Here is a 22,288-nt window from a genome sequence, read left to right on the forward strand (position 1 = left end):
TGATTTACTAACTTTGGATCAAAATGATTTATCCTGGAAATAGAATCTGACGAGTCACAACAGTAGATATTAAGATGATTATCACCGATATTTATACATTGCCAAACGAATAAAATAGTCAAATGAATGGATTCATTTTACATGCATTAGTCAAGGTACACTAGATGCAAGATTCCAAGACAATGGAAAGGAAGATCTGGACAAAATAATTGGAATATTGCATGTATTTGATAAATGTAGCTTTATGCATCAGTCTGCAACTAGGCTTCCTTCAGCTGGATGAACTGTCATTGAAATGTGCATATGAATCCTGCTGCGCACAGTTAGAGCGCACACATCCTCATGTTTTGTACTTGCAAGCAATTCCACCTACCAACAGAGAAACCCAGAAATTGGCCAAAATAATCACATTTTCTCCCCCTCCTGGCGATTCTCCTCATGAAATCTGTTCAGATCTCAGAGGTTGCACTGAAATTTCCATGTTGCATCATAATGGAAACACTAGTTCAAAGGAAGGAACTCCTCAAAATGTCTCCACAGATTAGCATTCTAACATTCATTCATTCATCTAGCATTCAATTAATTCACAGAGAACAAAAGGGTGGAGTTGCTTACAAGCATGTACAAGATACTAAATTAAACTTGAAGAAGCCCAGGTTCATGGCAAAATAAATCTGGAGCATACTGCAGGCAAAATAAATGTTTTTTTTTTTTTTTTTTATAGCAGCTGTTGGGAGCGGTTCAAATTTGATTCAGCAATTGGCCAGCGTTGATATCACTAAAGGGAAGTAACCTCTGGTTAACAGGGGCAAACAGAGGTTAAGGCAGAAAGGTAAAACAAAAACAGAATTAAGACATACTGATAGAAATTGCTGCCAAATTTCCAATTTTGCTGAAACCGTCATTAAGAAGCAAACTGTCAGCGAGAACATTTTTTTTTTGTCTTTTGGAGAGGCCCAAATAGGTTGTGACAGTATCCATGCAGTTAGATGGTGGTTAGAAGTGTGCAACCAGTTTGCATCTTTAAATGAAGCAAAACATGAGGTTACATCATGGCAACCTGGAAACTTTGCAGTGAAGTTGGTTGTCAGCTAAAATTCACCAGAATAGTTTCCAAATACTTTCCACTTGTATGAGTTAAGATGAAGGGGCTCTGGATCTTTGGATTCCTTCTGCAACCGCTAGTGGCAAATTACTGCCCAACGACTCTTAAAGTTTGCCTAAAGCGCTGCCTGAAGGCTCTCCCATTGGAGCCAAGCATCCAAGCTTAATTTTTGAGGAGCTGGATGGAAAATTTCTCCAGTCTCCCAATTCAGAAGACTGGGAGGTGAGAGTAGAGGCCATAGCATCCCTAAATAAGGAGGAATAATTCACTTGCTCCACATTCACATCCTACAACAATAAAACAACAGGTTTTTGTTGATTAAAAATTGGTTGAATAATACAATCGCACTCAAAAATCTTGAAAGTGTCTCATCACATCCAGCTATTTCAGAAAGAAATGCCATACATATCCTTAATGAATATATATGATCTTAGTAACAGTTACTCAGTCATATTGATAAAGTATCTGTCAGGGAAAACTTGAACATCAGTATAAAAGGTAGCTCTCACATCTTATATCAATCAATCAAGTTATATGGCAGGGACTTTTCTTTAGAATAGTGTGGAGTAAAAATGAATTTACTTAGTGTATGAATGCTACAAAATCATACCTTTTCTGATCATGAAGAAACCTGGCCAGGTAAATACTCAGCAATGGCAACTGCCTGCTGCAGTAAGAGTAAGCAACCGTCATAGTACAGTGAGGGAAGGACAGAAAAATAGAAGAACAGTTAGAAGATAACAATGAGCTGCCCAGTGTGGCTGAGTAATTACTAAAGTTTGGCTGCCAAATGCTTCCTAATGTAAACCATGTTTTAGTGTCTATAATTATCCAAATCTTTTGCAGGGAAAACGGCTTTGTGACCAATCAACACTGGAATTTTGCATGTGGCAGTATTCTATTAAAACAAGGGGAGCAAACAGTGACAGCAAAGTTAAAAACTGTCAATTTGAGTAAAGCCAGTAAACAGATTAAAATACAACATATTAGTAGTAGTATGTAAGCAAAACAAAACACACGAGTTACAAATAAATGGACTGCACTTATAACACTTTTCTATACCTTCATGGCTCACATTCACCCACCAGTGAGCGACTACTGTCAGGCCCACTGGGGGCAATTTAGGGACACCAAGGACACCTCTCTATGTGGACAGTCGGAGCCGAGATTCAAACTGCTGACATATTGGTTACTTCCAACTGAGCTACAGCCACCCTACACAATGAAGTACATGACATTGTGCTGGATGTGCCCTTTATAGAGCAATGTTTTTTTTATTATTGAATTAAAATGTGTGGGACGAGACATCTACCTTGTGCTGGTGCCAGAGGGGCAGTTTTGACATTCAAACAAGAGTGCGATGTCTGCATGGAGGTGGCAAATGATACGATTACACAGATTCAGATTGTAAATTTCAAAATTCAACCTTTTGTAAGCATCTCTACAATCCATAGAGGGCTGACAAGACGTCAAGTAATCATGAAACAAGTCTACAAGGTAGAGAAAGCTGTGACAGAGTGAAGTGCTGCAGTACCATTACACCGTAAACAAATAAACAGTGATGCGCAAAACAGCATGTATATTGCATCGTAGTACAAGTAGGTAAATAAGCACATTTTATTTCTATAGCTCTTCTCATGAAAATCACAAAGTACTTCACATAAAGATAAAACAAGATTTAAAAGATGAGTATAAAATAACAGAAGCAGCCATAGTAGGCACGATAAACATGAAACAATACCAGAAAGCTAGAGAAGCACTCGCAGAGCGCAGACCTCCCCCGAGCACATCAGTCTTACTATGTTGTGATTTACTCCAAAAATAATGTCCTTACATTTATTACCCTCGCCGAAGAGGAGGTGAGGCTATTGCAATTGGGTGCGTTTGTATGTTTGTTTGTCTGTCTGTCCGAGCGCATAACTCAAAAACTAGTAACCCAATCGACTTGAGATTTTTACACAAGCAAGGTTCTGTCCGTGGCTCGGTCCTCCCCGAGAATACCATTGATCCGGATCTGGATCCAGATTCTAGAATTATTTTTACACTCGCCGAAGAGGAGGCAAGGGTATTGCAATTGGGTGCGTTTGTATGTTTGTCTGTGTCTGTTTGTCTGTCCGAGCGCATAACTCAAAAACTAGTAACCCAATCGACTTGAAATTTTTACACAAGCAAGGTTCTCTCCGTGGCTCGGTCCTTCCCGCGAATGGCGTTGATCCGGATCTGGATCCAGATTCTAGAATTATTTTTACATCTGGAATCGTGCCTGTGCTGTAAACTGCCACTTTAAGAGGGAGGGACACGAATGGCGTGATGGGAAAAAGAGTCCAGAAGGTGTCTTGTAGTACGTTCCGGAGCAGCAAGCTAGAGCAGGTTTGGCCCCTCTGATCCGGAAGCCCTGTTTACTGTCTCACAAGATCGAATAGAGGCCTTCTCTTCGGCGAGGGTAATAAGGTTAAAAGCATCCATTCTGCAGGCGGCAGCAAACCAACAGTTACTGTTATTTGACATCAAAATATGTCATCGATATTTGCCTGTATCTCTGATAAGAGGGCTTGTATTACCTTGTTTCAGCAGATAAACTTTTAATTTCTCAGATTATACCTATTTATATGGACAGTCATCTTGTCAAATTGATAAATGTTACTGTGTACAGGACAGATTAGACGCATCTTTCATAATGTGAAATTGTGTAGATGGGTGCACATATTGGCTGACATGGTGAGAAAATACTAAATCAGACTTCTTCTCATAAATTTAACATCTAAGCAAGTTGAGCACATGTGCATCTTTATCAATGTAATGTCTAGCTTGTCACTACATGAATAAATGTATAACCTATTATTGTATGCCTGTTTGGCCAGATTGCATTTGTAATGTTTATTGCAACTATTACAGTGATGCAACTGCAGCCGTTCGACAGTAGCTATGATTATGCAAAGGTAGGTTACTCATCAGTGACTCTAACATTTGATGAAGAATTTAACAGCTCATATTAGCAAAGACAGAGAAAACAAGTCATCCACCTTTTTCATACCTGATGGCCCTAACAAGCACTGCAATTGTTTGCAATTATATCCAATTAAACATGGCATTCTATGGATGTGGGGACATCAGAAGGAAGAGTGATGTCCTTCAACATAGTCAATTTCGGCTCAGTTTCTTAATATACGTAATTGATGGAAGACTGAGTAGCAAGAAAGCAAAATTCTATTTGGACTGAAAGCCTTTTAGGAAAGATGGTAAACAACTTCACACTAGGTTTCAAAGAACAGCCTCGGCTGTATTTCCAGAGCTAAAATCTCACTGCATGACTGAGCTGAGCTGCGCATTATGTCAAGATGAAGTCAGGTGTGGCTCTTTGTCTATTATGGCTGTACTGTTTATTTATACGCATCAGACACAGTCCTACTCATTATCGGAAATGAAGGCCTGTTTTAACTGAATTGTAATGTGGAGGATGACTGAATATTCTGTAACGTGCGTGAATCAATGCATTGTGAGTGTAGTGTATGTATGCTATCTTTATTTTGTTTGCTGTCTGTGGGAAGATGGTACTAAACTCCTCAGAGGTGAAATTTACTGGAGCAGAAATAGTCTGGGAAGATAAGAGAAGAGTGTTGTAATTATTTATTTTTTGGCAAGGCTAAACGGCCTCACAAAGAATAACTATCTCTGTTGTGTGTGTGTGTGGTTTCCTTGTTTTTTGCTTTGTTTGTTCATGAATTAGCCAGATGTTAATAATGTGCTAATAAGTTGATGGTAGGCAAACAAAGCCAGGTAGGTCCTCCTGCTTCCAGCCTTTATGATAAACCATCTAAGATATCCTTGCCACAACTCCATATTTAACTTTAGCCACATTAGACTGGCATCTTCCTCTCATTTCACTCAAATACATTCAATAACCATATTTGAATTACTGTCGTACATTTTTATATTATCGTGATATTTTCTTCACACATTCAAATTGCTGCAATGAGTTAGTATAGAAGGCGCCACAGCATCAGTGCATTCGTGAATGCTGTTCTAAGGGTTTAAACCTGCAAGCCTCTAGTCATGCAGCTAATCTCTAATCAGATGTCGCCCAGCCATATGCTCAGCTCGGTACCAAATTGTTTACTAACTACAATGAAATCTCTCTGCCAGAATTACATATACCACTTGAGAATATTAACACGTTTTCACTCGACATCTGATACTGTTTGGAGATAAAAACAAGAGCACGGCTCGGCTCACACACAGTTTGTGTGTTTTTCTTAAGTGTGTGTTTCTAATGTCTAACGATGCTTTTGCATTTGCATATTATCTCAAGTCACATTCATTGGGCTTACCTCATATGCTCTCCACTCTCTTCACTGTCCAGAGCCCTGATAAATAGTGGGGTTGCCATGGCAACCGTTTTTCGATGGCAGGATTATCAGTGACCTTTGTGCAATATATACAGAGCCTATAGGACTGCACATTAAACAATGGCTGTGTCCCTCACTTCTGAATGTTCTGTTACTTCCCCAGTGCTCGTTGAAAGTGCTCAATGCGTTCTGTTGCAGAATTATCAAGGATCTATTGGCAGATCACAGCATGTCATGCAAGAAAGCGGGAAATGACTGTGCTACTTTGGCAGTGGAGCTGATTCAAACACTGCACACTTTATCCTTGTATGGATTACCAGTAAGCAAATTGCCTAAACCATATAAAAAGTGATTGTGATTGCATTGCTGACAGTTTTTTGATAAGCTCATTTGTTAATTGAAATTATATCTACAGTGTGTATGTATATTGTATTTATATATATTATACCGCTAATGGCGGTGAGCAAGAGAGAGAGTTGGACAGTATATAGACACTTTATTCCGTAATTGTACCTTACATGTACAAGTACATAAACTTAGACATAATGGTTCTGCCTTTGGAATGCTTAGTGTTCTTGATAGCTTCCTTCTGTTTGAGGATTGTACATATTGTCGATGTACTCTGCTCGTAATGGCGCGCCAAATCACTTACGCCTCACCACGGTCACGTTGACTGACAATTGCAATAACTGCATGCTTGATCTCCATCGTCATCATGTGTCTTTTCTTGGCGCTGTCATCCTTGCCACTCGCTTTCTTTGGACCCATCACTTATACGGAATACTCAGACACAACTGGTCAGTGTCGCAAAATATATTGGCAACAAATTTATTTTATCATGCATGCTCTATGGTTTTAAGATCTAGTGACTGACTCGGATAAAGATGGCCTCTTGTCTTGCCCGCCATACAACCCGTTGAAGCACTACAAGCTCACTAACGCCAGGTACAGAAGACTTCCTACATTTATAATTCCACCTGCTCTGTGTTTCTCAGTGATGGAGAGGCATTTAATGTTGAATATTTCACCTGACCTAGGAGGAAAACTTTGTGGAGTATGACGGCGCAAAGCGTGACCCATCACTTCAGGGTGATTTTGACTTCTACAGTTCAGTTTTCAAAGACATTTTGAAACCAAAAAGGCACAGGATGTAATAAATAGTGAACACAGAGAAGAGTAAATCACTAAATGCTGCGCACAGAGACACACTGTTTAAAGAAGGAATATAATTATATTACCTTGATTTCTATTTATTTTTGTAATTTCTCACACATTACATGCTATTTATAGAATTGGCACATATATTGTCTCTTTTGTATCCAACAAAGAATACCTGCATAAAAAAGGTCGAAATCATGTTGCAATCTTTTTTTGTCCAGGAGTGTATGCTGCATATAAACATATAACAATATATAAGGGTTTAAAATGTTAACCAAATTGTGAAATGACAGTGGTTTTGCTGTATGTATTTGGATTTCTGAGTCAGATGGTTTGAATGAGATAAGAGTACAGAACACTAGAGGATAATATAACATTTTCACAATAATAAAAAATGGAATGACAAGACATAAGGCTCCCTGATAAGATCAACAGTGCCCTCTCCTGGAAACTAGACTGTACTCTAGGTTGTCAGTAAAAATACTTGTATATTTCTATCCATTGTAATAGAAATGTATCGCCTGCTGCATTATCATACATAATTAGAGTTTTGAAAAGATTACGTATTTTCAAAACTAAATAACAGCAAAATATTGTTACTCCCATGAAATGGGTGCAACACCGTCTGGTGCTATAAACAAGGGAGGTGCATTTTTTAACATATTTTTTTTTAAATCATGAAGATTCAATGACTGTTCTTTTGAACATTCTTTTTAGGAGTGTGGGGGCATCCTTACTGTCACCGGTTATTTAAATAAAGCACCCAAATACTCACTCTCACAGGCTTCAGGTCAGGGTGAGCTTATTCTGATTGGTTGCAAGGAGCCTCAGTGCAACCATAGGCTGCAGGAAGATTATATTATGTATCTATTATGGATTGACAATTTAGTTATTCAATCCTTGTCCCAGCTTTCATCCACATGAAAGCTGTCTGATAATTCTTTCCCCACAAATACACACATTTCTGTGTATTGAAGTCTATATTCAGATTAATAGACCTTGCACTTGCACATCTTCTATTGCCTCAAAGAGGCTATGAAAATGATATATGCTAACCAAGTTAGCTTTTTCTTTACTTGACAATAAACCCTCCAAGGCTAAGGTTGATCATGTAGCCCTAATTAACTTACAGTACATTGAACGGTGTCTGCGCTGGCTCAATATATATATTCAGCTGCTACGTTTCAGACGAGGAACCCTTGCCGCCTGTGGCATGAACAATTTCACTATAGCCATCTGACCTCAGCTGACAGTTCTGTTTATATCAAACCTCTGAAGCAACTGTCAAAACTCTGCTGTTCAGCATAATTTCAGTAGCAGAGAACGCTAGTGACATATTATTAGAATACTGATGCAACAGACTAAAATATTTAATTATGGTGGTCATAAACATTGAGAGTAATGCTTCAAATGAAAGCTCATGCTCTCCTAGTCTAGTAAAATGAATGCCCCATGACTCTGCAACATCGCAGTGCCTTTGGATTGGCAGACCGGGGTGGTGGTCCCTCTTTATAAGAAGGGGGACCGGAGGGTGTGTTCCAACTATAGAGGGATCGCACTCCTCAGCCTCCCTGGTAAGGTCTATTCAGGGGTACTGGAGAGGAGGGTCCGCCGGATAGTCGAACCTCGGATTCAGGAGGAGCAATGTGGTTTTCGTCCTGGCCGTGGAACTGTGGACCAGCTCTACACCCTCAGCAGGGTCCTTGAGGGTGCATGGGAGTTTTCCCAACCAGTCCACATGTGTTTTGTGGATTTGGAGAAGGCATTCGACCGTGTCCCTCGGGGAGTCCTGTGGGGAGTGCTCCGGGAGTATGGGGTGTCGGACCCCCTGATACGGGGTGTCCGCTCCCTATATGACCGGTGCCAGAGCTTGGTCCGCATTGCCGGCAGTAAGTCGGACCTATTTCCAGTGCGGGTTGGACTCCGCCAGGGCTGCCCTTTGTCACCGATTCTGTTCGTAACTTTTATGGAGAGAATTTCTAGGTGCAGCCAGGGCGTTGAGGGGTTTTGGTTTGGTGACCTCAGGATTGGGTTGCTGCTTTTTGCAGACGACGTGATCCCGTTGGCTTCATCAGGCCGTGCCCTCCAGCTCTCACTGGATCGGTTTGCGGCCGCATGTGAAGCGGCCGGGATGAAAATCGGCACCTCTGAATCCGAGGCCATGGTTCTCAGCCGGAAAAGGGTGTAGTGCACCCTCCAGGTCGGGGAGGAGATCCTGCCCCAAGTGGAGAAGTTCAAGTACCTCGGGGTCTTGTTCACGAGTGAGGGAAGGATGGAGCGGGAGATCGACAGACGGATCGGTGCAGCGTCTGCAGTGATGCGGACCCTGCACAGATCTGTCATAGTGAAGAGAGAGCTGAGTCGAAAGGCGAAGCTCTCGATTTACCGGTCGATCTTCGTTCCTACCCTCACCTATGGTCACGAGCTTTGGGTAGTGACCGAAAGAACAAGATCTCGGGTACAAGCGGCTGAAATGGGCTTCCTCCGTAGGGTGGCTGGGCTCTCCCTTAGAGATAAGGTGAGAAGCTCAGTCATCCGGGAGGAGCTCTGAGTAGAGCCGCTGCTCCTCCGCGTTGAGGGGAGCCACCTCATCTGGCTCTATTCACGTCCCACCGGGGGGAGACCACGGGGATGTCTCTCGGCTGGCCTGGGAACGCCTCGGGATCCCCCCCGGAAGAGCTAGAGGAGGCGGCCGGGGAGAGTGAAGTCTGGGCTTCCCTGCTTAGGCTGCTGCCCCCCGCGACCCGGCCCCGGATAAGCGGTTGAAAATGGATGGATGGATGGAATGAATGCCCCTTTCACGAAAAAAGAGAAGGAGCACTCCTGCTAATATGCAGAGCAACAATGATCGTAATGATGCAGGAAGCTCATTGGTGAAAGTAGTGATACATTCTCAGATGGAATAGTGTGAGCTTGGTGGATGTCTAACAGAACACATGATGTGAGATTTCAAGCCTTCCAGAGGTGTCATAAAATGTCTGTGACAAGATGTGCCCACTAGATGACGGCAACGATAATGCCATTTGCTCCCAGCCATTTCACCCTGCACACAAGCCTTATCTCTGGGCACCTTAAATTAGACTGAGAGGCAGTTTATATCAGATTGTGTGTGCTCGTGTGAAAGCAATGCAGTTCATGGCTTTTCTAAATCACTTGAAGGGTCATTTGTCTTCATCTGACACCAGACCAGCTCCCTTTTCTTCTGTTTAGGGATTAAAAATAATAATAAATTAGTTACAGTGGTTTTCATAGTTTGCTGTTGCCTTTTAGATATTTAGCATTTTTGTATTTTAATAAAATGTTTCTGTCAAAACATGTGCGTATTTATCCTCAAAAAGTCAACATTCAATGCATAGCCTGAACAAGTACTGGTGCCTGGCTTTAAACAGTAAGCCAATGCTTACTGTTATTCAGTGCTCGGTAAACACTGTCCTCTAGTGCTAACATGCGAACACACACACACACACACACACACACACATACTCACACAGTGATGCTATATCCGAGTTACAGCTTCAATTGGAAGAATACGTTTATTACTGTCTATCATAGATCTATGATATTTATTCGTATAGTCACCCCCTCCACGTGACCCAATCAATGATTGACAAATGTTTTAAAACCATCTGATTTCCCCTGCAAACACAAAGTCAGGGCGTCCTAATCTGCTGTTGACCGGAGTCAACATTAATCTTAGTGTCTTGACGCAAGTAAAATGGTTTTGCAATCAGCCTGTCAACTGCCACTTAAAAGCATGTAGGATATTAAAAATCTAAATGTGACGTAATGGTGCCATTATATTTGTGCTCATCCCATTCAGCCTTTGACGTCTCTGTCTTTTCTCAGCAATTCAACACCATCTGGCTAAATGAGTGAAGTGAACGTTGCCAGGAGCACTTAAGACAACCAATCTTTGGTGTAGACACAATCATTAAAACTGGATAATGGCACATCTCATTTGTTAGGAATTTAAATTGAGATTTGGGTTGGGCCAAGGTCAAGAGCAAATAATATTGGTTGAATCTTTCATCCTTCATCAAACAGTAATGACTGAAATGTCATGTCTTTGAAAACTAAATTATGTACATCACAATTTACAGGGACGAAGTGCGCTTTGTGTGTCAGAGGCAGTGAACTTTAAGGGCATGCATGGTGACATTGCCCTCTGATATCTGCAAACAGTTCTCCTGGATTGGTTGCGCAAGCAAACACAGCAGGTCAGAATGACATGAATATGATGCTATGTATCAGAGGACCTGTTGACAAAGACAAACCTGCCAATAATCTGATTTGTTTCCACTCCATTTCTTTAATAAAAAAAAAACACGTTTTTTGATTTGGACAGTTGAATGCTGCACAAATTGCTTTCTTTTCTCAATAAGGATGGATTTTATTCTGGTTCAATCAGAATAAGCAAAATAAAACTTACGTTTTTTATATTATTGAAAAATGTAGTATAATGGCAAGTCAGTATTTTGGAATATTTCATCCAAAGAGGGTGATCAAATATTAATACTTTTGAACAAAATAAATCGGGAATCGGGATGGCTCCCAGTTTGTTTCAAAGTAGTCTGGCCGGATGGATTACTGATGAATCTTTTATGAACCTCACTTTTATGACAATGATTTTGGTTGCAGCATTGCCACTTTGAAAAGAGACATCTGGCTCCATGTGGGCTTTGTTGTCTTCCTAGAGCAGAAATACTTTTGGAGGCAAATGTGGATGATCTTTTTGATCATCCACAGTTCATAAAAATCTGTTGAAACGATACATTGCCACACAATTAATTTTTCTGCATTCCAACACAACACAATTATGAACATTTAAGCTTAAACTGCTTTATTTTGCTTACATTTTTTTACATGTCTCCAGAGCTGTATATTGTTGTGTTACTGATGGCTTGTTGCAACACCATGTCAGGGGCCAGAGGAACTGGTACATACTGACTGTAGATTGTATACTAATGACAAGAGAAGCAAAACGATGAATTAATATATGTGTACAGTGTGCTTACAGATAATGTACGAGATGAGAAGTTTTGCATAAAATTAAAGATAGTGACAGTTTACTTAGTACCTCTGGGAAATGAATCATCACACCGATGCCGTCTGCTGAGGAGGTGATTGTTGTAGAAACCTCCTGCTTTGCATTTATCTGACATTGCTGGGTGAAGCCCAACAGGAAGGCCATGCCTGGGATGTAGGTTTCAATGCTAGAAATGTAAGAATCACATTTAATGACGCATGGCAGTCTGCATAATTGTAAGCAAGAAAATGTTTGCACCATGCTCTCTAAGTTTAAAAATGCTAATTCATCTCTTCCATCTCTTCCTCTTCAAAGCTTTGTGTTTATTCCACTGGGGATTACCTTCTGCCCATCGCTGCCATTGTTTTAGGGATCTTGCGCCAATGTACTTTAGACTTGTATGTTGACTTGGAACCATGCAGACCGGAACATTTTATTGATACCTCAGACGACTGACATTCAGCTCCCCAGCTAATGTGTGTCTAGACCAAACACAAGAGATCAAAGGTGGAGTCTCTGCCATTTTACACATTATTAATTAAAATAAAATTCATGAAACATTACGAGATTGATGTAGACATATAACCATTTTACAGTACATTGTAGACACTGCACTTAAAAATTTAAACTGATGTTAGTATTATGATCCTCAGTTGAAATTGTGTATGGTGGTAGCTGGTAATTTAAGGATAGATTAGGTGATTTACTCCTAATTATTTCTGATGGGACCTTTAATTTTAATCCTGTCAGGGAAATTATTTTTAATATAAAGCAGCTGTATAAAATTAGATATAAATACATTATATATTTTTTTACATGTTATGCAGCCATTTAAGAATAAGTATTCTGACAATGGTCTGTGTTTTATGCCTACCGTGACATCAGAATGCATTTTTTTTAAGGTATTGATGCGCATCTTCCAGTTCGCGTCTCTTCCTACTTGGGACACAATCATTTTGTGTTTTCGAACGTTGGCATCAGCTGTGCGGTAGAAGACTGCATGGTAACCCTCAGGCATCCGGTTGCCACTCATGGCAAGGACTTTGATAGTCAACACAGGTTCACATTTTGAATCCAATTCCTAGTGAATGTGAAAGAAAACAACCTATAACACTTTATTGGGGTACATTCCGTCTTTGCTGAACAAATACAATTACTTATTGGTCCATTATTTCAGATGGTGTATGCTTTTGTGTGTATGCAGAATATTTTATACTAAACAGTATCCTTAATGTATATGTAGAATATATTTAAAACATAAACAGAAGTCCAGTTGTTTCAGAATGAATGTTAAAATCATAATTTGGATTGGCCACATTTTACATACTGGTGGTTGTATCATAAATATGTACTTGGTATATTTTTTTGGTACAAACTGCCTATTTAGTGACTTTCTTTTTTGTGGTTCTCTGTTTGTAGCAACTTACTTCTAAAACAAAGTCCTGATTGCTGTCCAGAGATTCTCCATCACTTGCTGAACAGGACATACTTTCTTGCTGGGTGTCTTCCTGTTCCAACATTTAAATAACAGGAGCATTGCAGTGGTGAAAACTCTAGAGCAGATGCAGAGATAATGGTATTCAGAGGGTAGCTAAATACCTTGGAAAGACTCTTCAGCGTCTCAGGCTGCTGGTGACTGGCCGTTAGAAGGCTACTCGGGTAGGCATGAACTTCGAAGTGTATTTTGTCAGCAGCTTTGACCGCATCGACTAAAAGAAGAGCACAGGCCATGTTGACAGAAATGAAGGGAGGCAATCAGTCAACAGTTAAATCTGCTTTGCCTGGTTCATCAAAAAATTATAAATAAATAAACTATATCAAAACAAGGAGGAAGTAAGTAAGAAAACATTCTGTTACTCGTGGTTTATTTGTTACAGTGACGTGAAAATATATACCAGGGTGTGTTGGTACATAAGTTAAGGCAGCTCCATAACTCTCAATGCTATCATGCCCATGCAGACTGACTAATTCTAGACAGGTTTGACTCTTTGAAATAAATGTGTGAGTAAGAAAAAAAAGGTTTGTGCTTCTTTTAAGTACTTTCATTATGTAAATTGTTTGTTTGGTCAGGTCAGACTGTTGAAACCAACAAACCAAGGCACACATTGGGTCGTTAGACGTTACAGTATGATGATCCAAACCAGCTTGACCGAGGTCTGGAATCGTCTTTAATGTTCAACACTTCAATACTATCGGAAAATTATGTAATTGTCTGTAGTAATTGTGTCAATAGTTGCAAAACTTTGTATAGCAAAAACTGTTTTGTTTTTCCTTTTATACCTCTATAGCATGAGTAAACTGCAGCAACTGTAGCAGCAACGTTTGTACATTATTATTACTGGAATAGCATTATATCTACGTACCTTTAGCCTGAACTACTCGATGTGTTTCATTCAAATACAAGATTCATTAACATTCAACATGTAATGTGTTAGATCTGCATACCTGGGACAATTGTAAGTGCAACTCGGGTGTATCCTAGGAAATAGTACAAGGGGTATTCTTCTTGATAATACAGTCTCCTTAACTCAAATTCCAAACAGAGGCCAGCTCCGTAAGTTTTACTCTTGGCACACGTTTTGAATTTTGGATGCCACATTTTTTGTTTCTGGTACTTCTGGATTGGGAACATACATAATAAATATATTGGGTCCATGTAAATTAAGACAAACTGTATGTTCTCAAAGATGTTGACAGTGTCTGTCTGGTGACCTGATCATCGGCGTCCATAGTGTTGGGCAACATTGGTGTTATTTTTGTTGCATCTGTATCTATGGAGTTCCTGGTGATTGCATACACGTCGGAGCTGTTGGTCAAAAATCAAATCAAATAAATCTTAGATTTGGCACAATGGCATCATGGTGGATACCTTGGCGCACTACTTCACATTGACACTAGTTGTTTGAATGCTTGGATGAAGATTTGATTCAAAAATGATTTTGCTATATTGGCTTCTAAAATATATGTAAATCAGGCTTTAGGAGAGTGTCAGCAAGTATGAAGGGAAAGGTCAGTGCTGAGGCCAGCCATTATGGACGGCTTAGAGACAGTGGCTCTGAGGAAAAGACAGGAGGCAGAGCTAAAATTGGCAGAGATGAAGATGTTGAGGTTCTCCTTGGGAGTTACCAGGTTGGATAGGATTAGAAATTAGATGATAAGAGGGAAAGTGAAGGTTAGACGTTTTGGAGGTAAGGTCCGAGAGGACAGACTTTGATGGTTTGGACATGTCCAGAGGAGAGATGGGGACTATATCTGTAGGAGGATGTTGAGGATGGAACTGCCAGGGACGTAGTGAGGGATGACATGCGAGTGGCTGGTGTTGGGGAGGACAATGCAAAGGACAGGGTGAAATGGAGAAAGTTGATTTGCTGTGGCGACCTCTCACGGGACAAGCCGAAAGTACAGTAGTACTAGCAGCAGATGTCAATCAGGGTTTGAACCAATACCATTATTTTGTTAAAGCTACAAGGAAGAACAAGGATGTGTAGATCTTGGCAGAAGAATGTATTTTGGGAACGTGCAGATAAATTAGAAATTGCGACAATCAGAAATGCATAAACTTTGCCACATGAAATGTATGATAAACCTGAGACGCACCTGACTGATAGGAGTTTAATCTCTTTCTTGCATGGATGGGCATCAAGTTCAAATTCCTTTGCCTTGACATTGAGCTTGGCATGAAAGTTCCAAGGGACTGCAATGGACAATTTGCCCTTAAACTCGGAGCCACACTGGAACAGTTCTGTGTTGATCCCATAGAAAAGCCAAAAGTCCTTTGTGTAGCTAAAAAAGAAGAGGCTCATTGATGAGTTGTAGCAATATATTTGATTTTATTTATTTATTTGAGATCAAATGAACATTAAATATTTTACCCGAAAAAACCGTCGGTCTCCATTGAAATTTCAGAAGCCAATAGTTCTCCGATGTTTTTATTCATTGGTGGATTTACTGTGGCTTTGGCTGCACAAGAGAAAATCACTTTAACAATAACTAGACAGCACTGTGAATCATACAGTAGTGCTGTCATGATATATTTGTTCTATTTTTAATAAGCTAGAGCTAATGATGACTTTTCAATGAGAATTTCGTATTTCTGAAATTTGTTGAGTGGAGCAATGTTGCTGATGGAATTTCACTTTGGGATCATTATCGGATTCTGATTTTTTATCATGGGTAGTCGTACATTTTTTTTCCAGTAATAAATAAATACTGTTTTGCATAGGAAGGAGATCATTGAAGTATCTGAACTCCACTCGTGCATACGTCTCTTGAATAGGATTTGACTCCTCACCTTTAACCGTGACCCCATTGAGTACATGGTAATATTTGCTAATCTCCATTGGGAGACCCAGGCTGGTAGATTGTAAGTAGCGAGCCTCCATGATTAAGAAAGCTTTTGTCCAATGCCATGATTGTCCTTGGTGTAACCTCTCAATCACATCCCACAGCGGGCTTTCCTTCCCTGCAGAGGGTCTGAAGACCTGCAGGTCAAATCAGAGCGGAGCATGGAACACTGAATATGCAGAGAAAGAATGTTCACATTTGCTGACTGAACTGTCTTAGGCATTAATGGCTCATTCTCGCTGTGTCTGATCAATTTGTCACTCACCCTGATGAGATTCTGAATGAGCTCCATGTTTATGTCAATATAGAACCACTCTTGTCCAGATGCACGTGTAAAGACAGATAAGAGCGTCTTACTATCTGGTAGTCTCCCATTTTTTTCAATCTGAAAATGACATGGCACAATGGGGTCACCCCAAAGCAGGAAGAGCAGCACAGTCATAATGATTTTTTAAAATCTCATTAATATACTCACCAAACTGAAAAAAGCCTGAAAGTCTTCATAACTAAAGATGCGGTTGCCAATCAAGTCGTTAATTCCATCAGCATTGATTCCAATCTTTAGCAATAAAGGAAACGGAGACCATTATCCTACGTATTTTGATTTTTTTTTTTATCAATAAATTCAACACGAGTGCATCACACCAAACCTCCAGCAGCTGTAAAATTCTGCCAATGAGAAAAAGTTTTCCCTTCATCATGATTTCAGTGGGAAGGTGGTTGACTTTCCTTTTCAGCATGAAACTTTCTGCTGCTGCACCCATTAAGAAATCGTCTGTATTTTTGGAAAATGGCAATTTTCAATTAAATGATTTCTGAGAAATAGGACTTAAGCTGATGTATTTCAACATACCTTTAAACCAGTCCATGCGAATTGCCTTGCTCTTGTAATTGCTTAAACGACCAAGCTTAGGGGCCAAGAGTTTCATAGCTACATTGCAAGCAGTTGAGCTGTTGCATAGAATACACACAAAGATTTAAGCTGTGGAATATTATCCAAAAAAAACGCCAAACATTTCATAACACAATTGTTTTACTTGCAGGAAGAAATGTTCTGGAGTCCTGGATCTTGCAAAGCTTCTCAGGTAGGAGAATGCAAAACTAGCTACTTGCAGGTCTTTCTCCTCCACTAGATGTGCTGTCAATGTAGATACCAGACCAAATGATGGTTTACTGTTCAACAGGATCATGAAAGCCAGCATGCGTATCTCGGAGTCGAGGCTTTTTTGCAGGAACACGTTCATTGTGAGGTCTTGGACCTGTAAAGAGAAGGCTTGCACATTAATCCACTCAGTGCTGAGGGAATTTAGCTCTGTTCCAAACAACGTTTGGGATTAACACTTCAAATAGTAATATACTGGCTTTCCTAAAAAATACAAAAAATAATAATAATCTGGAAACCAATTTCTTAAAATTGTTCTTAGAAAGATAAAATGAAGCTCAATAATATCATGGTGTTAAGGCTAAAGTAAATCAGACACCCCAAAGGTTTGAAATGATAATTATCACAACAACAGATCATATAATAATTTGAAATTGTCATCTAGACTCTGACTGTAACCACTCCCTGCAGTCTTACCAAAATTAGATTTAATTTACTTCATTAGCATAATTCTTGATTTGAGAAATTCCTTGTACTTGCTGTACACTGGACATATAAATAAATAGGCCATCCTGTAAATACAAATCTAGCACATAGCTGTGAAAAATGACCTTTAAATAATACTTATGAAAGTAGTGTTCTTACACTATGAGGATCTCTGGGAGCTATGAGTCTCAGCGACTGCAGGGCGGCACTGAGCACACGATATGGCAGCTCCACAGGGTTGGCAGACACCCCGGGGAGGAAACGCATGATGGTTTTAATGCTTCTTGGATGACCTGCATTCCCCAGAGCTTTGAGAGCGAGGATCATGTCTTTCTCATTGTTATTCCGCAGACTTTCTATGGCCATGTCAAGAAGTGGCTAGTACAGATGTTAAAAGAAAGGTTGTACAGATTGCAATCAACTTTTACATGTTAAAGCAGCTTTTCTCACCGCATAACTGGTTTGATGAGTGGTTCTGTTTAGTATGTGAAACAGTTTTGATGAAATATTTTTTTTCTCAGTTGGATTACCTGAACAGCAGTCACTGGACAAGGCGTATTATAGGCGCAGTACTTGTACACCAGAGAGCCGTAGCTAAGCACCACCGTTTGGTGCAGATAGGTGTTGGATTTACTGAAGGGCATATTCAGGAAGTTCTGCAAAAAGGATACAAAGGTGTTTTGACATGATCTGGATTATGCTTCACTAATTCATTAAAAAATAAATTATTACCTTTTATCGCACCATTATTACCTGATTGTGCGTGGTCTAATGTTCTAATATCTAATTCCTGAAGTGAAGTTACAAGAAATAGATGTAAATAAGGTAAAGAACTTCAAGTACCTCGGGTCAACAGTGTAGAGTGATGGAGAATGGGGAAAGGAAATGGATGATAGACAGCTATACAAATTAAAACAAAACAGTTCTTCAAATGACGGCAATTTTATGTTTCTAATGCACATCTCAAAGCTCTGCTCTGAATCAAAAATGTTACTTTATTTCTTTTTTTCTTTTCTTTTTTTGTTAAACCTTTTGACATGGGTTTTAATCTGATGGCTTGCGATTTTGCATTGAGTTCGTCTCTCTGGTCTCTGGAACCAGTAACTTTCTTTTTGTCCTGGTTAAGCTACCGGATGTTATTTTATAATGATATAATTATAATGATTTGATGCCTACAATAAGGGTGTACAGCTAATAAGGGTGTCTACTGACATCAGGAGAAACAGCAATATATAAAGCTTTGTCTCATCAGTATGGCTGTGGAGACTGATCCGTACTTCCTGGTGACATTTCCAACAACTCCAGAGTTTATTTTATACTTTTTTGATTAACATTAATTCATGTTTAGAAACAGCATCAGTGGTCTGCTGTGTAAAATCCAGTACTTGGGTTAAGTAAATAACAATAATCTGACCAGTTTTCAACAAAAACTCACTTGAGCCTTCTCTACCAGTTCAGGAATTGCTTGGAGATGGTTAATTGACATCAAAAATGTTTGTAGCGCCTCTGAGATCGACAAATCCCTAGCCTGGAACCTGGTCTCCAGCAACGTAAGGATCCTGGCATCGCTGACCTCAACAATCATGTCCAAAAACCAGCGCCTAATAAATGAAAGAAGAGGACATTAATTGGTTGTGCTCATAGAATAAGGATTAGACAGATGCTTATGCTTATGCCTATGTTTTATTGATTAAAATCAGAAAGTAGTTCAAATTAAAAGAAATACACTTTGATTTAGTACTTGAATAAATATAATTTACTTCCACCTCTTAACATAAGAAGGGGTTCATTAATAACTCAAACACTGTAAACTAATCAAGAACTCACCTGTGTTCTGGATTATCAGCAAGATCCCGCCACATATATTCTAATTCTTCACAAGGTACAACTCTCAGAAGTTGATACAGCTTTATTGTATCCTCGGTGGTGGAACTGTTGATTTCGTATTTATTAGTTTTAGCCAGGTGTTTGATCAGCTCAGTGGCCTGTAAAGAACAGTAAGAGCTGTTTAGAAATGATAAAAATATTTTATTTTATCTTTTTGAAAATTCCAGTTTATTCCCATCCATAAATATTTTTTATTTCTCATTTCACTTTTTGCTAGAATTATTTCAGTTGGCTCTTGCATAGTCAAATAATTATTCATTATTTCTACTGATATAATTGATTTCAATCAATTGTTTCTGTGGTATTGCTGTAACTCTTTTAATTTAACTCTGCATGTCTTCTGGCTCATGTAGCAGGAGTAAAAAAAAAACATCTGTGGACAAATCACCTTTTGTCGCGGGTTGTCCAGGTTCTGCATCATTATTGGGATGCTGGCATTGCCAAATATGTAAACAAGGCTACCCTTGCTTTCCACCGGGCCAAACTCGACAACTGTTGCCGTGTCACCCACATTGAGCAGCACCATTTCCTTTCTGTGGGATAAGGTATTTAATTACAGCAGACAAGCCTCATGGATGAGAAGCTATAATGTGCGTGTGTGTTCTTGCCTTACATTGCTTGCATCTTGAAAGTGCCATCCTTCACATTGAAGGGACTGAAGTGCCGTCGCTCCAAGCCATGAGCCCTAGTAATGACACCTCCCTCTTCTGTTGGTTTGACTATGTGAACATATTTCATTATTGCACTGACAGATTCCCCTCTCTGCATTGGAGGACACACACAAACAGCACTGACTTTGGTCGGTTTGGTTTTTAAAGGTAGATCTTGATGAATTTGCAGTGAGATAAACAGACCTGTTTGGAGACTTTGTCAAGCACAGCTGTGGCCATTCCCCTGTATAACTCTGCTTTCACCCTGCAGGCAGTGACATCCACTATCTGAGTGATGGTCATGTTTCTTTTTTCCTCATTCATCTCAGTCGCATAGTTAGTCTGGCACTTGCCATGGATGTTAACCTGAAAAAAGAAACAGAATTAAACTTTAGTTTCTGGCGGTAAACCCTGAATGAAGGTGTGCTAAGAGAACTTATGTGTTAGCAGGAAATTGCCTCTTCGAGCTCATAGAACACATTTCCGGTCTTCAGAGTGACTTGGAAAAGACCCAGGATCCCTCTGATGATGTTGACAACAGAGTCAGGGATCTCGGCTGATGCGCTGATGTTGCCAACATGCCCGTGGGCGTAGCTAAACATGAATGGTTTGATGAGGTGGGCTGCAATATGCTGGCTGAGCTTTGGAGAGGCATGAAAACTGCTTTTGCCTGGAAAGCCATTCAACTCCTCGAAGGCAAAATCGGAAACCTTCAGACCAAAAATGAGAAGTTTAATTGACGTTCACAACGCTGAAAGTGTGTCAATCTCTGTCCAAAACAGGTTTTTTATTTGCTCTAAATTTATTTAATATAATTACACGGTATCTGTTTGGCATGAAGATTACTTGAATACCTTGGTTGGCCGATTGGTTTTCTTTTACATTGAATGAAGAACAACTCATCAGCAAACATAATGTAACAATCTCTGAACTAACTGTCTGCAATTTCACAAATAATCTCTAATGCTGAAACTTATTTTCTACTTGGAACTACTGTCAAACAGGTGTTGATCAAATTTACCTCCTTAACATCCACTCTATCATATGTGAGATATGGAGGAAGGTGATCTGCCACACTTACCTGAAGGAGGAAGGTTTCTGCAGACACGCCGGAGATCTTAAAGTTACACGAGATTCTCACTGCAGACTCTGCAAGGTTTGGCAGGCCGAGTCCAAAATTCACATCCCCGCTATATTTGTACTCGTAGGTTTTATTGGGATTCAGGTTGAGCTCTGAAATGTATGATTGCAACATTGTATTTAATTTCACGCATTTCTGAAAAAGATTCGTAAATGATTGTTACTTTTATAATACTAGTAAAAAAAAAAGACTCACCATAATGGACACTTTCACAAGCTAAACAAATAAATAATAATACAAGTTAAATCTAATTTCAGTATTACAATATTTAGAAGAATAATCAGTGAATTGTGTATTTTTTAAAGGTCTCATCTATAAAACAAAACGTTACCAACAACTACACCAAACTATAAAAATCTACACTAAGTAAAAAGAAAAGGGAAAATTAAGTAAGATTCACCTTGTCTTATAAACAGTTCCTCATTTCCCTTACAATCAAACATCTGTTTAACAAGATAAACAAATGAGAGCAAATTGATAGTGGATTGTGAAGATGAAATTACCTTCTAAAGTCTCTAATCAGTGGTAAACCACACAAAATGACTCATTTAACCTTAAGATTTACTCAAGATTCCCAAAACTCTGACATGGAACTAAATGAATCAGGCTGGACAATAATATTCTGCCATGATTAAAATCGTCCTAATAATGTGTGAGAAAACTTACTGGCCAGGGCCGCAAGGCAGCACAGGAGGATCTTCCACATTGTGGACCTTGGAGACAGGAGCTTTTGTCATTTGTCTTATATAGCAGTTTGGGTTTTGACTGGGGGACCCAGGGCAGAGGGCACATGTTGACCTGTATCACTGTCAGATTGACCGTGTCACCACAATCTGGTCAAACGGTTGGTTGTGTCAATGTCTAAATATATTATTTACTTAAAAACCTGTTGTTCAAAATTACTTTGAATCTCCTCTGAAAATGGTGGACACAAATCTTTCAAAGGTGAATAGAGGGATCATCCCACAAGAAGTGACGGAAGAAAGAGAATATTCAGGATTATCTGCTCTGTGGCTTCTTGATTATTAATGAATCTCCTTGTC

At 39.6% G+C, this 22,288-nt stretch overlaps 1 protein-coding gene across 1 annotated transcript; it reads right to left on the reverse strand.

The window, feature by feature from the left end:
• Positions 1–11,447: 11,447 nt before the first annotated feature.
• Positions 11,448–21,951, reverse strand: LOC137914154 (vitellogenin-like). The gene is made up of 27 exons (XM_068757760.1): positions 21,912–21,951; positions 21,441–21,461; positions 21,186–21,337; positions 20,563–20,814; positions 20,309–20,470; positions 20,068–20,216; positions 19,843–19,987; positions 19,395–19,552; positions 19,003–19,168; positions 18,098–18,223; positions 17,727–17,945; positions 17,021–17,238; positions 16,833–16,930; positions 16,630–16,754; positions 16,455–16,538; positions 16,245–16,364; positions 15,927–16,116; positions 15,508–15,595; positions 15,233–15,418; positions 14,348–14,441; positions 14,081–14,306; positions 13,235–13,344; positions 13,063–13,143; positions 12,510–12,716; positions 11,978–12,117; positions 11,687–11,822; positions 11,448–11,570 (listed from the first exon to the last, which is right to left on the reverse strand). The coding sequence occupies exons 1-27, from the start codon at positions 21,949–21,951 to the stop codon at positions 11,469–11,471; spliced, it is 3,795 nt and encodes a 1,264-aa protein (XP_068613861.1). The 3' UTR covers positions 11,448–11,468.
• Positions 21,952–22,288: the final 337 nt, after the last annotated feature.

The sequence above is a fragment of the Brachionichthys hirsutus genome, unplaced genomic scaffold, assembly GCF_040956055.1.
Source record: "Brachionichthys hirsutus isolate HB-005 unplaced genomic scaffold, CSIRO-AGI_Bhir_v1 contig_1051, whole genome shotgun sequence".
In the NCBI taxonomy this organism is placed as follows: domain Eukaryota; kingdom Metazoa; phylum Chordata; class Actinopteri; order Lophiiformes; family Brachionichthyidae; genus Brachionichthys; species Brachionichthys hirsutus.

What these genes read in the sequence shown, in the direction of transcription:
- LOC137914154 (XM_068757760.1), bottom strand. Translation starts at nt 21,951, where the DNA reads ATGTGGAAGATCCTCCTGTGCTGCCTTGCGGCCCTGGCCA. An exon ending in GAGACCGACGGTTTTTTCGG is followed by an intron (nt 15,419 to 15,507) that starts GTAAAATATTTA and finishes CTTCTTTTTTAG; the next exon opens with CTACACAAAGGACTTTTGGC. An exon ending in TGATGATTCATTTCCCAGAG is followed by an intron (nt 11,571 to 11,686) that starts GTACTAAGTAAA and finishes TCTTGTCATTAG; the next exon opens with TATACAATCTACAGTCAGTA.